This window comes from Globicephala melas, chromosome 12 (assembly GCF_963455315.2).
Source record: "Globicephala melas chromosome 12, mGloMel1.2, whole genome shotgun sequence".
Lineage (NCBI taxonomy): Eukaryota > Metazoa > Chordata > Mammalia > Artiodactyla > Delphinidae > Globicephala > Globicephala melas.
In genome coordinates, this window is record NC_083325.1 from 11,764,097 (window position 1) to 11,777,835 (window position 13,739).

The 13,739-nt window shown below is 45.5% G+C and overlaps 1 protein-coding gene across 1 annotated transcript in view; it reads left to right on the top strand.

Moving 5' to 3' along the window:
- Positions 1 to 10,131: 10,131 nt before the first annotated feature.
- Positions 10,132 to 13,739, top strand: part of MERTK (MER proto-oncogene, tyrosine kinase) — a 113,529-nt gene continuing 109,921 nt past the window's right edge. The window contains exon 1 of the mRNA XM_030837361.3: positions 10,132 to 10,357. Coding sequence (XP_030693221.2) covers positions 10,297 to 10,357 — 61 coding nt within the window. The 5' untranslated portion in view covers positions 10,132 to 10,296. The remainder of the gene's footprint in view (positions 10,358 to 13,739) is intronic.

Below are 13,739 nucleotides of genomic sequence, written 5' to 3' on the forward strand. Positions count from 1 at the left end.
AGAGAACTGAAAACATATGTTAACACAAACACTTTTACATGACTGTTCGTGGCAACATTATTCATAATGGCCAAGAAGTGGAAACGACCCAAATGCCCATCACCTGGTGAACGGATAAACAAAATGTGGTATATGCATACGATGGACTATTAGTCAAGCATCAAAGGAAATGAAGCACTGATACATGCTACAACATGGATGAACCTTGAAAGCATTATGCCTCGTGAAAGAAGCCAGTCACAAAAGGCCACGCTGTATAATTGCGTTTATATGAAATGCGTGGAATAGGCAAATCCACAGAGACAGAGAGTAGATGAGTGGTTGCCAGGGGCTAGAGGCTGGGATAGAAGTAGAGGTGGGGAAAACAGAAAGTGACTGCTAGTAGGTACAGGGTTTCTTTTGGGGGTGATGAAAACGCTTTAAAATTAGATGGTGGTGTTTCTTGCACAAGTGTGTGATCCACTTGTGCAGTAAAAACTACTGAATTGTATACCTAAAAATGGAGTTTTATGCATAGTCTTATGCTATATTTTATGCAATATGAAATATATCTGAATAAAGTTGTTTTTTTAAGTTCTTAGATAAGACACCAAAAGTACAATCTAAAAGTAAAAAAAAATAGTGAATTGGACTTTATCAAAATTAACACTTTTTATTCTGCTAAAAACACCATTAAGAAAAAAAAAAAAGACAAGTCACAGACTGGGAGAAAATATTACACATCACATTACTGACAAAAGGGTTTTATTCAGAGTATACAAAGAATTCTCAACACCCAAATAAAGAAAACAAACAAACTTGTTCCTTAAAAGAACTCTTGTCATACTTAAATGAGACAGTCATAATCACGGTTATAAACTGATTTATCCAATTATTACCCAGTAAAAAGAACAGATTCTAATTGAAACTATGCAAAAAAATTTTATGATTATGAAAAAAGAGAACTCAGTAAGACACTTTGTATAATATTTAACCAATGTTACATTGTTCTGAGTGGTTTTGTAGATAAGAGTAATCAATGTATATCACTAATCATAACAGAATCATTATTATGTTTTCCTTTACTTATTAACATAATCTATATTACAGTCTTTTATGGGATTGCTTTTTCTGAATTCTGAGGGGCCAGCTGGTACAAGATAACTATTTTTGAAATCTCATTACAGTTTGAACAAGTTTAGCAGTAAAACTGATGGCTAGAGATAAAGAAAAAAACCTTTTTGATATGCTCATCAGAAATAGAATATTATCCATAATTAAATCAAAGTAGGTTTGTATGGCTCCTGAATTAAGCAGTGCACTTTCATGCATTTGTCTGCTTCTGGACTAAAGTGTCTGCAATCCTACCTCAGTCCTTAAGTACAGGTTGACAGCAGTTGGCAATGTCAGTTTATTCTGGAAAGCCTGGATCTACGGTACAGTCCTCAACTGCGGCTCGTTTGATGTTTCTTCTAGAAGACCAATTACTCTCGGGCAAGCTAGGACCCTTAAGAAGAGGTAATAGTTGGATTAACTCCGTCTATTTTGTTATGTGCCCTTTGTTGTATGTAGTACTTGTTCAGGCAGGTTGCGGCTAGTTAGGGGCATAACTTTTCAGACTTAATCACACTTTATTGTTGCACACGGAGCTCTGCCTCACATCTTGAACTGATTCATATTAATATTTAGGGGACCTCCCTAATTTTGTGGAGGAGAAAAGAGAGAGAAAGCCATGTTCTCCAAACTCTAGATTTCTCAGAAAGATCAGAAACTCGAAAAAAATCCAGAAACAATCATTCCCTGACCATCACATACTCCAGCTCCTTCATTCAGTTATCCAAACCAAGTAAGACCCTCTTAAAAGTGTCGACCCATTTGTTATCAATATATAAAACCAGTTTAAAATGTTTCCATCAGTCTTTGTATACATTTTCTCCCCTTACCAAAGGAATCAGAAAGATCTGTGTGCCTGCACTAGATTTTGCTAGATGAAACATATAATAATAAGCTTTTATGATGTATCTGTCCCCCCAGATTGAGAGACAGAAGGACACAGAAAAAGTTATAGACAAACAAGCGATTGTAAAAGATATACTGTATCTTGCTTTTGTGAGGAAGAGAGAAGGCTTTTTTTCCCTCTCTAAATTTTCACACATACAAAAGAACTACAAGCTTAGGTTTTACAACTTCAGCTATTGGTCAAAAGGAAATACAGGACTCAAAAACTCACCAGCCCAGCAGTTCCAGCAAACACACACACACACACACACACACACACACACACACCCCACAATATTTATCACAGAACTGCACCTCTAGAGGCAAGCAAACAAGCCGAACAGCGCAGAGGATGCCGGGAGCTAACAGAGTACCCAATACGAAGAGACAATTAAAAATTATTATCTATCAGATGGTCCATTATCAACCACCTGGCAGATCGCCAGATAGTCAGCCATTACCGAGAACCTTCGAGAACCAGACCTCTGTAATTTCAGTAAGCTGCTCAGCAAATGGAATCTCATATTCACCATCTCCACTCCCCCACCAAACTATAAGAACTAGAAACATCTTATTTCCAGAATGGTTTGGGGAAGAAAAGTGGAGTTCTCTATATGTACCATCTTAACTCTCCTAAAACTACAAAGGCAAAACATTTAAAAGATATATATTTTTTTAATTTAATTTTATTTTTGGCTGCACTGGGTCTTCGTTGCTGCGCGTGGGCTTTCTCTAGCTGCGGCAAGCAGGGGCTACTCTTCGCTGGGGTGCGTGGGCTTCTCATTGCGGTGGCTTCTCTTGTTGCGAAGCACAGGCTCTAGGTGCGTGGGCTTCAGTAGTTGTGGCACGCGGGCTCAGTAGTTGTGGTGCACAGGCTCAATAGTTGTGGCGCACGGGCTTAGTTGCTCCGCGGCATGTGGGATCTTCCTGGACCAGGGCTCGAACCTGTGTCCCCTGCATTGGCAGGCAGATTCTTAACCACTGTTTCACCAGGGGAGTCCCTAAAACATTTATACTATTAGTATTTTTGTTTCAGAAGCTAAATGGAGTTGCTTGCAAGCATTAGTTCAGTTTCACATTAAATTACAAAATCTAGATCTCTGTGCTTCTGGTATGTTCTTTAGCAGCTGAATAGAGATTCTTACATCCACCATCTCAGTCTCCCCCAATCTTCAGGTGTTGGACACACATTTCCAGTAGAGTTTTATGCTGATTTGAGACTCTGCTAAATACCATCTCAGTGCCTTGGGGAACTCTGTCTAGACATTTGCACATCCCAGATGTTTGGCACGGTGAAGGGTATCCAAAAGCTGCAAGGGCTAGACACTGGTCCTTCCAGTTTGTCATTCACCCCTCCAAACAGTCTCTTACATGCTCCAATACTAGCACTGTTGACCCTCAAACAACACAGGTTTGAACTTCGAGGGTCCACTTACACTCAGATTTTTCTCAGTAAATATGGTACCTGTATGTAAGTATGTATTTCTTTTTCACATTATCTATTTATGTTAGATGTCTAATTTAGTCGTATGTATAGCACCTACAGTGTTTTGTGTCATATAAGACTGTTTAATATTGATGTGGGTATTGACAGACAGACAATGCAGCCTGTAAACATTTGATGTAAACCTACAGTGAATACAGTACAGTACTGGAAATGTATTTTTCTCTTCCCTAAGACTTTCTTAATAACATGTTTTCTTTAGCTCATTTTATTATTGTATATAATATAGTATTTAATATATATAACGTCCAAATTATGTGGTACTCGACTCTTTATGTTATTGGTGAGGCTTCCAATCAACAGAAGGCTATTAGTAGTTAAGTTTGGGGGGAGTCAAAAGTTATATGCGGATTTTCAATTGAGTGGGGTGGTCGGTGCCCTTAATCCCCGAGTTGTTCGGGGGTCACCTTATACTTCCCATACGTTGCTGACCATGGCGATTTGAGCATTTTAAACACAATCTGAATCCCCCCTTCCCACACACATACACACACCCACTGCAAATACATGAGCTGCATAATTTTCAATCTACTGTTCAGCACATGGAGTGAGGTGTTTTACATGTTCCATAATCACCTGTCAACAAATTCAAGAACTGGGCACCCGGCCTCTAGCATGTGGGTCAGTGTGCTGGCTGCAGGCAGTGTCCACCAGAGCTCACTCAGCCCCATCACAACTTACAAGTGCCAAACAATGGAACTTCCGGTGTGTTTTTTAGCATGATGAAAACATACACCATCTCATTATTATAAAGTTGTAACACTTAGATATTTGAGCTTCTCTTACTTTTGCCAGGACACCTAATGGTTTCTCTAACATGGGCAATGTCACTTTTCCCCGACAAACTACAAAAGCCCAACAGCTGTCCTTGTATCCAGGGAGGGGCATCTTTAATCAGCACCATGTTTTTTCTGAGCCTGACAATTTTACTTCCAGTAAGTTTTTTTGGTTTTTTTTTTTTGTCTATGGAATGGATTTTCATGCTAAAGTGTCCCCAGAACTACAAAAGGAAACACTGTTATTCCACCATCATGTTCACTGTGCTGAATGGAAATTTTACTTGTATCATTTTGCAATGACTGTGGAAGCCATTGTGCTGGGAGGGCCTGGAATTAGCCTGAGCTGTTTTGCTTAAGTTCCTGCATGGCCCTGGCTCCTGGTCAGGGCACGAAGCATTAGTAATTAGTAATTAGTGATTAGTAATGTTGCTTTGTGGGTTCGAGGAGGTTCAGGGAGATTTGTCCCAGCTCGTCAGTGCTGTTTATTGAAAACAGTGAGATACAAGGACCTACTGTACAGCACAAGGAACTATACTCAATATCCTGTGATGACCTATAATGGAAAAGAATCTGAAAAAGAATTAAAAATATATATATATACACACACACACATATATATGTATAACTGAATCACTTTGCTGTATACTTGAAAATTATTTAATAATTATTAAAATTATTTAATAATTATTTAATAATTTGTAAATTATACTTCATTAAAAATAAATTAAAAAATAAAACGAAACAAAGCAAACTAAACAAAAATCAGTGAGATAGAGGATTTGTATGTAGTCTCAGTGAGACCACCTAGAGGGGTCTGCTATTGAAGCTGGTTATGCCTCAGGAATGTGCCTAGGGGACCCATGAAACATAAAGATCTCCAGCTACGCCTCTATTTTGGTATTGAGGTATTCCAGGTGATTCTTGATCCAAGATAGGAAATGCATCCAGCCACATGTCTTACAGAAGCGCGGACAAAGGATCCTGTACCTGGCCTCTCTGGGGTCCTTACAATGAAACAACCACTAAGTGTGATGCGTATTAACTTTACTGCTGTTGCTATATTGTATCCTCTTCCCGTTTCAAACTGTAGAATTTGGATCCAGTGAGTCTTCATTAGCAGCGGATTCCTGTTTAACTGCCAATCAGTTATACAAGTGCAGCTGTTCACTTGTATTCAATTCTATATGCCTAATGGATTACCTTACCCGCAGCATGGTCTCCCAAGAGCTATACACCTGTACTCCAAGCATCTCGTTCAGCACACTGAATGCAGAGTCTTCTGTGCACCACCTACAAGAAACTTCAAGAGGCTTGTGCTTCTCTTAAGATTTGGGGTGCTCTGAGTTGACTCTCTTACAGGGCACCATCCCAGTTCCCCAGCAAACTTCAAGAACTTGGTACTTACATGGATTTCCAACACGTTGCTCAGCACACAACATGGGGGACAAGAGGTCAAGAGACTTGGACTCTGTGGTGTTGGAATGTCATTTATACAGGACTGAAACCACCAAGAATTATGACAGGGATTTTGTGAAAGGAGTGACCGTGATGCAAGTACTGAAATCTTCAAGGAATGAGAGGGAGGGACCGAGTGGTCTGTAGTGACCGCAGCAAGCAGGTCTGATGATATGAGATTCAAAGTTGGAGACTCTGGAGAGAGGGGCAGAGAACAATCTTTCAGGCAGCAAGGAGAACACCACCTCCGGGCGCAGGGGAAGGAAGGAATGTGAGTGCAGGAGGCATGGTTCAGCAAAGGGAAACCAGGGTGCTGCGGTGGGAGGACCATGGAATGGCTGCTGGGCGGGTGAGAACCAAAGTGGTCCTTGACTGGCATTTGGCCCATGAGATAGTAGCTCCCTGATGGAGGTGCTGTGCTTTGGCTCAGTGACACATTCCAGGGGTTGGTCTTACACCTGGAATTGAGCACATGCTGTCAACTTCTGTGGAATCATAAATGAATGAATGGCTCTCTGGCACTGAAACCAGGATGAGATTGTTTCTTGGCAATCTGTCATTCATAGAATACCGTGAGGCTAAGCCCGATCCCTAAATTTTAGGCAATCTGCACTATGTTAAAATGGATGGGAGGAGGCCAGCTCTGAATTGGGGGTCCACGTGCTGGACTGGATGCAGGAGTGGGAAGTCAATTACAGGCCCCAGCTGGAGACAAGGCTGAAAGGGGCAAGGGGAATGTGTATGTGGGTGGGTAGGACAACAAAGGGAGAGGATATGGGTTTAGAATAGGGTCATTGATCCAGCAATCCCACTCTTGGGCATATGTCCAGACAAAACTGTAATTCATAATGATACATGCAGCCCTACGTTCATAGGAACACTATTTACAATAGCCAAGACAAAGAAACAACCTAAACGGCCACTGACAGCTGAATGGATAAAGAAGATGTGGTATATATATACAATGGAATATTAGCCATTAAAAAGAATGAAATAATGCCATTTGTAGGAACAAGGATGAATCTAGAGATTATCATACTAAGCGAAGTAAGTCAGAAAGAGAAGGACAAATACCATATCACTTATATGTGAAATCTAACATATGACACAAATGAACATATCTATGAAACATATAGAACAGACTTGTGGTTGCCGAGGCAGGGTGGGGGGTGGGAGAGGGAAGGATTGGGAGTTTGGGAATTAACAGATGCGAACTATCATATATAGGATGGATAAACAACAAGGTCCTACTGTCTAGCACAGGGAACTATATTCAATATCCTGTGATAAACCATAATGGAAAAGATATATATATATATATGTATGTATAACTGAGTCACTTTGCTGTACAGCAGAAATTAACACAACATTGTAAATCAACTATATTTTAATAAAATTAAAAAAAATAGGGCCATTGAGAACTAACTCTTTACATCTTTCATGTGTAGGCTGGCATGCTCCTCTGGGGACTTCAGTTGTTAGTCTTAAATCCCGTCACTGATATGTTGAACATGCTTGAGGCATGCATCGTGATCACGATACCACTTGATTTGAGACACAGCCCTGCTACACTTGAGTCGGTGGGGGTGGACTTTCCCAGCCCCCGGATGAACGCTGCTATAGCCCCTTGACTTTCCCTCCTTTTCTTATGTAATAAAAGTAGGGGCTCCACCTCGTAACATGTGGAGTCTTAGCAGATATAGAAGACAGTGTGGGCACCGAAGTATGGGTTCTGGGTTGGTGTCGCCCTGCTAAAGTTGCACCAATTAGCCTTTGGGGGCAGACATCCTATAAGGATGGAAATAGTTGTGTAATATGGGGTCTGGTTTTTCTTTTAAACCCACATTTCCTGTCATCTATTTTGATGACTTGAATAATTAGGACATTAACTTGCAATAACATTTAGATGCATGGCAAGTATGAAAAATGAATACACTAGAGTTGATATCCCACATTTTAGCTAAGCTTTGTTCTTCGTGAAAGTTTTAAAAGGTTGCTGCAAATCCTTTGACCCTTCCATCATCAGGAGGTGGGAGCTACGGCTCTTCCGCATGAGAGTGGGGTTGTGACTGCATCCGCCAAGAGAGTCCGGTGTAGTGGAGTGGGGTGACCTCTGGGCTAGGTCATGAAAGGCCATGCAGCTTCTACCTTGTTCACTGGAATGAATGTTCACTCTTGGAGCCCTGAGCCTCCATGTAAGACTTCCAGCTACACCAAGGCCACCATGGAGAAGCCTTGTTTAGGTGCTCTGGTCTGCAGCCCTGGTCTTTTGAGTCATCCCAGTGCAAGTGCTAGCTATGTGAGGAAACAGACCTTTAGATCAGGGGTTGGCCGACTTCTATAAAGGGCCAGATCGTGTGGCTTCGTGGGCCCTCTGATCTCTGTCACAAGTACTCAACTCTGCTATTACAGCACACAAACAGCCACAGACAACACACAGTGAATGGCTGTGTTCCAATAATGCTTATTTGCAAACACAGACGATAGGCCCACACGCTACAGTTCGCTGACCCCTGTTTCCGATCATTCTAGTCCCCAGTCATTGAGCCCAACATCCCAGCAGAGACGGAAGAGGAAAGACAAACCATCTTCCTTGTGCCCCATCTAAATCTCTGACCCACAGAATCTGTGAATCCAGTACAGTGGCTGCTGTTTACCCCCACTGCGTTTGGGGTTGTATATCACACAGGAATAAATAATTAGACAGTTTTATACTAGGTGGGCCTCATCAGGAACGTGAGACTTAGCAAAGACCTGAAGGAGGAGCATTAACCAAGAGGGGGTGAGTCTGGGGGAAGAGCATTCCAGGCAGAGGGAACAGTCGATGCAAAACCCCACGGTGGAAGGGAGCCTGGTGTATATGAGCAGCAGCAAGGACACTGCAGGAGAACAAGGGCTCTGCTGAGATGGCCCGGCGACCTTGCACATCTCCACATAGGCATGCAGGCGAGCCTTGAATGCAGTCTTACCCAGGTCTTGGGGACTGTCCCGTGCTTCCTCCTGCGGCAGGGGGAGGTGAGCCTAGTGAGCAGCTGTTGCAGGCAGTTTCATGTCTCTCTCTCAAGGCATGCCTGTTTCTCTTCCTTCTCCAGACTTTCAGTTGAGCAAGGTGTTTCCATGCCTTCCCTCCATGCCTCTCCCTGCCCCCAAGGACACAGCAGCAGCCACCTGTGAAAGTCTATGAAACTGTACTTTAGAGTTGGCTGCTCAGCAGCAAAGCCACCCACTCCTCAGGTCTGTTCATCTGGCCCCTCGGGCTTGGTGTCATCCTATGGGACAAGGGACGCCAGAAGCTGACATCGTGCTGACTGCTTTTGCTGGCAGTGCAAGTGATAACCGATTTAAATCCATGTGGGCTGGTTGCCTCCTTACAGCCAAATCTAGCCCAAGTGACCAGCCTAGGGGTCAGGGACTGCTGGACCACAAAGCAGCATAAATGGAGGTGGAGTATGGAGATGAGGTCAGAGAAGAAAAGGGACCAGGTCGTGCAGGACTGTGGCTCTTATGCAGAGAGAAAGCGGGAACCACTGTCCAGTTTTGAGCAGAGGAACGGCTCATGTTGTCAAAGGATCGCATTAACACACATAAATTCTAAAAATGTTTCCTTAAAGTATATATATACATATATATGTAAGTTATTGTTGCGATTATTAGTAAAAGTGGCTGACATTTCTTTCACGGTTAACTTTCTCTGCGTCTGCCTTCCTGGCTCCTCCACACTTTGTCGTTTGGGGGCTGCCTCCTTCCACTCACGCTCTGCACTTTTTCATTGACGTTCGTCTCCCTCCGTGAGCATCACCTCTCTTGGATTCGGGGGCACAGCGAAGAGTTCTTCTCCAGGAGGCGTTGAGCTCCTCGACGCCGAGGCTGGTCTCACCCCTTTGGCCGGGTACCCAGGGGGCGCTCGGGCGGGAGCGGATGCATGTGGCGCTCAGCAGGGAGCGCCGCCACGGAGGCCCTGGCCTCTGGGAGCGTTGCTGTCTGGGTTTTGTGTTCGCAGAGCCGAGACTGCGGGACTACCGCAGTCCCCAAGCTGCAGGCGCCTAGTCTTACGTCTGGTGGGGCGGCCTCCGCTCCCCCTCGCCCAACCCAGTCTCCTCCCTCTGTCCCTCCCACCTGCACGTGTTGGACGTCGAGACAGCCCAGAGCCAGGGCCCCTTTCTCCTCCCCACCTCCGGCTGCCCCTCCCCTTTATGGTCCCCACCTCCCTCCTCTCTCTTCAGCCCCCGCGCCCCCATCCCGGTCTGCCCAGGCTCGACCCGAGGCCCGCCTCTGCCCGCCTCTCCCCGCCCCTCCGGTCCAGCCCCGTCCCTTCCTCCCCCTCCGCGGCTCTCCTCTCCCGGCCTCCTTCCCGCCCCCTCCCCTCCCCGACTGGCTGGGTCCGCTCGGACTTGGCCCGCGTCCCGCCCCCTCCAGCCCTCGGCGCCACCCTCAGCGGCTCGGCTCCGCCACTTCGGCGGTGGCTCCCGGGGCCGCCGGGAGTGGGCTGCTTCGCGGGCGCGCTTGGCCGGCGACGCGGCAGGTTCTGGACGTCTATCTGTCCGTCGGTCCGCAGAGAATATCCAGTTCCGCGGCCCCGGGATGGGGCGGGCCCTGCTGCCGCTCCTGCCGTGGCTCTTCCTCCCCGCGCTGTGGAGGGGAGGTGAGTGCAAGGGGCCGGGGGCCGGGCGCGGGGGGCCGGGAGCTCGCCGACTCGGGCGCACCCAGCAGCTGGCAAGTTTGCAGACACCTCCCCCCGCCCCAGCGGTGCCGGGTGCTCCCACCGACGCACTGTCCCGGCACCCAGGCTGGGTCGAGGGCGCGCGTCCCGGTGGAGCCGGGGAGGGGTGGGCGCCGAGGGCTCCCCTTAACCTCCAAGAGGGAAACAGAGCTCGGCCGGGCGCGCTGCAAGTCCTGAAATTTTCGGCAGAGGGGAATGCGCCGAAAACTTTTCCCTGGACATGGTTGCGTGGTTGGACCCAGGCTCTGGCGGGAGTTGTGGGAGCCGCAGACCCCATCATCCCCCGAGGGGCCGGAGACCAGCAGGCTGCGGGAGTTGGGGTCGCAATCCCGGTGCTAAGATCCCCCAAGGCCCAGAGTGCGACCGGGAGGGACTGTGGTCCGGCTGCTCCCCCCGGGCCCTCATGGGCAACATTAGCAGGGACAGCCTGGGAGCGTGGGGACCCTGGAAAAATGGGAAGCATTCTTTTCACTCCTGTTACTGCTGAACCGAATCTAACGTGCTTGGTCAGCGTCTAGGTTTATCTCGACTCTGCCAGGCATTCCAGTATAAATACTCTTACCCATCCAGTACTGGATGGGTAAGTGGTGGCAAGGGAGGGCAGGTCCCATTCTGCATCAGCAGCTTGTTTGGAGGGTAAGTGATTAACGGGTTAGAAGTTTAATCGCTGATGCATTGCTTAAGGAAGCTGGAAGAAATTTAACCAGGCTTTATACTGAATGAACACATCTCAGGCATTTTCCCTAAACTAAAAGGTTTAGCTTTCACCTATTATAGTCAAAGATGTTTTTTAAGAATACCTGGGAAGTTCAATTTATAGTTAAACAATTTACTTCAGATTTTTTCCCCGTGAAGTTTTCATTGGAAAGCTCAGTTGCTCAAATAAGAAATTCTTAAGCAGTGCACACATTAAATTACATAGACAATTTATAATTTGGGGCAACATAGCAATTTGAAGCAAACATCCGAAACATAAACCAAGCAAAGAATTAAAGCAATTCTGTTCTTTACCCCCAGCCCTCCACTAAACCCTCAAAAATTCCTCAGCATTACTGCCAGATCCTTTTTCATAATCTGCTGCAAATCTGTTATATTTTGCTACTAGGGAAGGCTGGCCATTAATGGTAATCTTGGACATAGTGAATGTGGTGAAAATTATGGGAAAAGTAATAGAAACAGTAGTTTTGGTGGAAGACATTTTTTAAATGGGCTGTTTTTCTAATTTTTTTAAAAAGCTGTAATAAAGAAACTTTTGTAGCCAATAATCAGTTTAGGCAGATAATCATAAAAGGTCTGTTAAAATCCACCCAGCGGGAAGAACGAAAAGTTTCTCCAGTGTTTCTTTCCCTACCTTTTGCTTTTCATCTCGAATTTATCTGTGAGATGTCTGGCAGTGTTACATTTTACTTTGTGAAAAGCTGGAAGAATGGGCTTCTCACTGGCCAAATTAGGGCAGAAGTAAGAGTGCTGTAGGAAGAGATTAAAAATGGTTATTGGACCCCTCATCTAGGTTTACGATTTTCATATTGCATGTTGTGGTTTCAAGTGGTTTGCTCACCAGGCAGGAGAGGGGAGAGAGAGACAGGGTGTGAATGTGTGTTTAGACTCTACACTGTAGAGGAATGGATAATTACAATTTACGCATCACTTTCACCCTGGAATCCTCCCTACCGCTCACCCCCACCCCATACACACAAACACCCTCCCACAAAGACAAACACACACAGAACTGAAACTGCTGAACCAGGGGTGTTTCTGGGCTCACCAATCTTTCCTTTCTGTTCTGTCTCTGATGGGGGTGCCAGTGAGCAACAAATCAAGCAAAGGGTAGCTCTAGAGGGCCCAGGAGAAGCTAGAGGACAAGAAATACAGAGGTGGATGAAAGCGAAGGCATTGCAAGGACCTAGCCGTTGCCCCGAAACTCAGCCCTTAGAACTAATTGGGCTTTTAAAACTCTTCAGTGTTAGCATTTCTCTCCCAAACTGAAGCTGTCACCACGTTACAATATATTGTCAACATTTCCCAGAAAGGACTTTAAGATGTCTAGTTGCTTATGGGCTTTGTATCAATGGACTCAAATGCTTTGTGGAAGTAAGCAGGGCACGTTTCAAAACTAAGTAATTTTTCAAAACTTATTCTGATCCACTTCCTTAAAGTTAGGGTTAGGGTTAGGGTTTTTCAAATTGAGAATAATTATTTTTTGTCTTATTTTTAGAAATAATTTCCAGGTTATTCTAGGAGCAGGGCCAGTGGGTTGCCAATCAGAGCTGGTTACGAACAGGTTGCATCTTTAGGTGCCGGTGAATTGGGAACATGCCGCCAAGGTAGGGAGGCTGAGGCCGGACCTTGGTTTAAATGGGTTCCCTGGCCTGGAAATGAACATATGCAGACCCTCCGCTTCCCACATAATGGCCAGAATGAGACTTTGAAGATGAATCGGGCTGGGTTGCCCCCTTGTCTGACATCCTCCAGTGGCCTCCCTTCTTTAACGAGAGTTGGCAAGGACTCAGGGGCCTCCCTCTCCCTTTTTGACTCATTTCTAGTTACTCCCCCCTTGTGGCTGGAGCGGCACGTCTCTCCGGCGCTTTTGCTGTGGATGTCCCCTTTGGCTGGAATCTTTTCCCCAGGATCTCTGCACACTGGCTGTTTCTAGTCGTTTGGGTCTCAGCTCAGATGTTCTCCTGGAGAGGCCTTCCCTCACTGCCACTGCTGCCAAAGTTATACACACACACTCCATGAAACAACACTACTGCCACCTGATGGGTTCCTCTTCGCTTTCAGAGCGTGATACTCATTTCAGGTGCTCAGCATCTGCAGATGGTATCAAAGACCCAGGCCTCTGCAGGTCTCACCGTGTGTTCCTCCCGCTTCTCTCTTCCTACTGGCTTTTCCAGAAACAGGTGCTGCAGCTCCCATGACCTTGTGCTTGGGGCTTGGTTGCTAGAAAACAATCTTTCGTTTCACCGTGATGCCAAAGTGATCTCCTTACTAGAAATGTTAGGGTAGATTTTTGGACTATATTAAGGCCAATAGAGCAAGGTTAACGTATTTTATAGTCTCTTAACGATCCCAACTTTAAAAATAAGTCAAAAGCCAATTTTTCATGTTAAAGACACAGTTTTAACAGCTCCTTGCCCAGGGCGAATTGCCCAATTCCCAGGTCATTGGGGTCCCGAGTGCCTTGACTCTGGCCTGTTGTTACTAGTTTAATCTTAAACCAAAGCACGTGGCTCTGGTTGGGATGCATCTCAGCAGGAAGTTAAACATTATAAAACCTGAAAAAAGCGGGTTCAGTCTGTGTGCT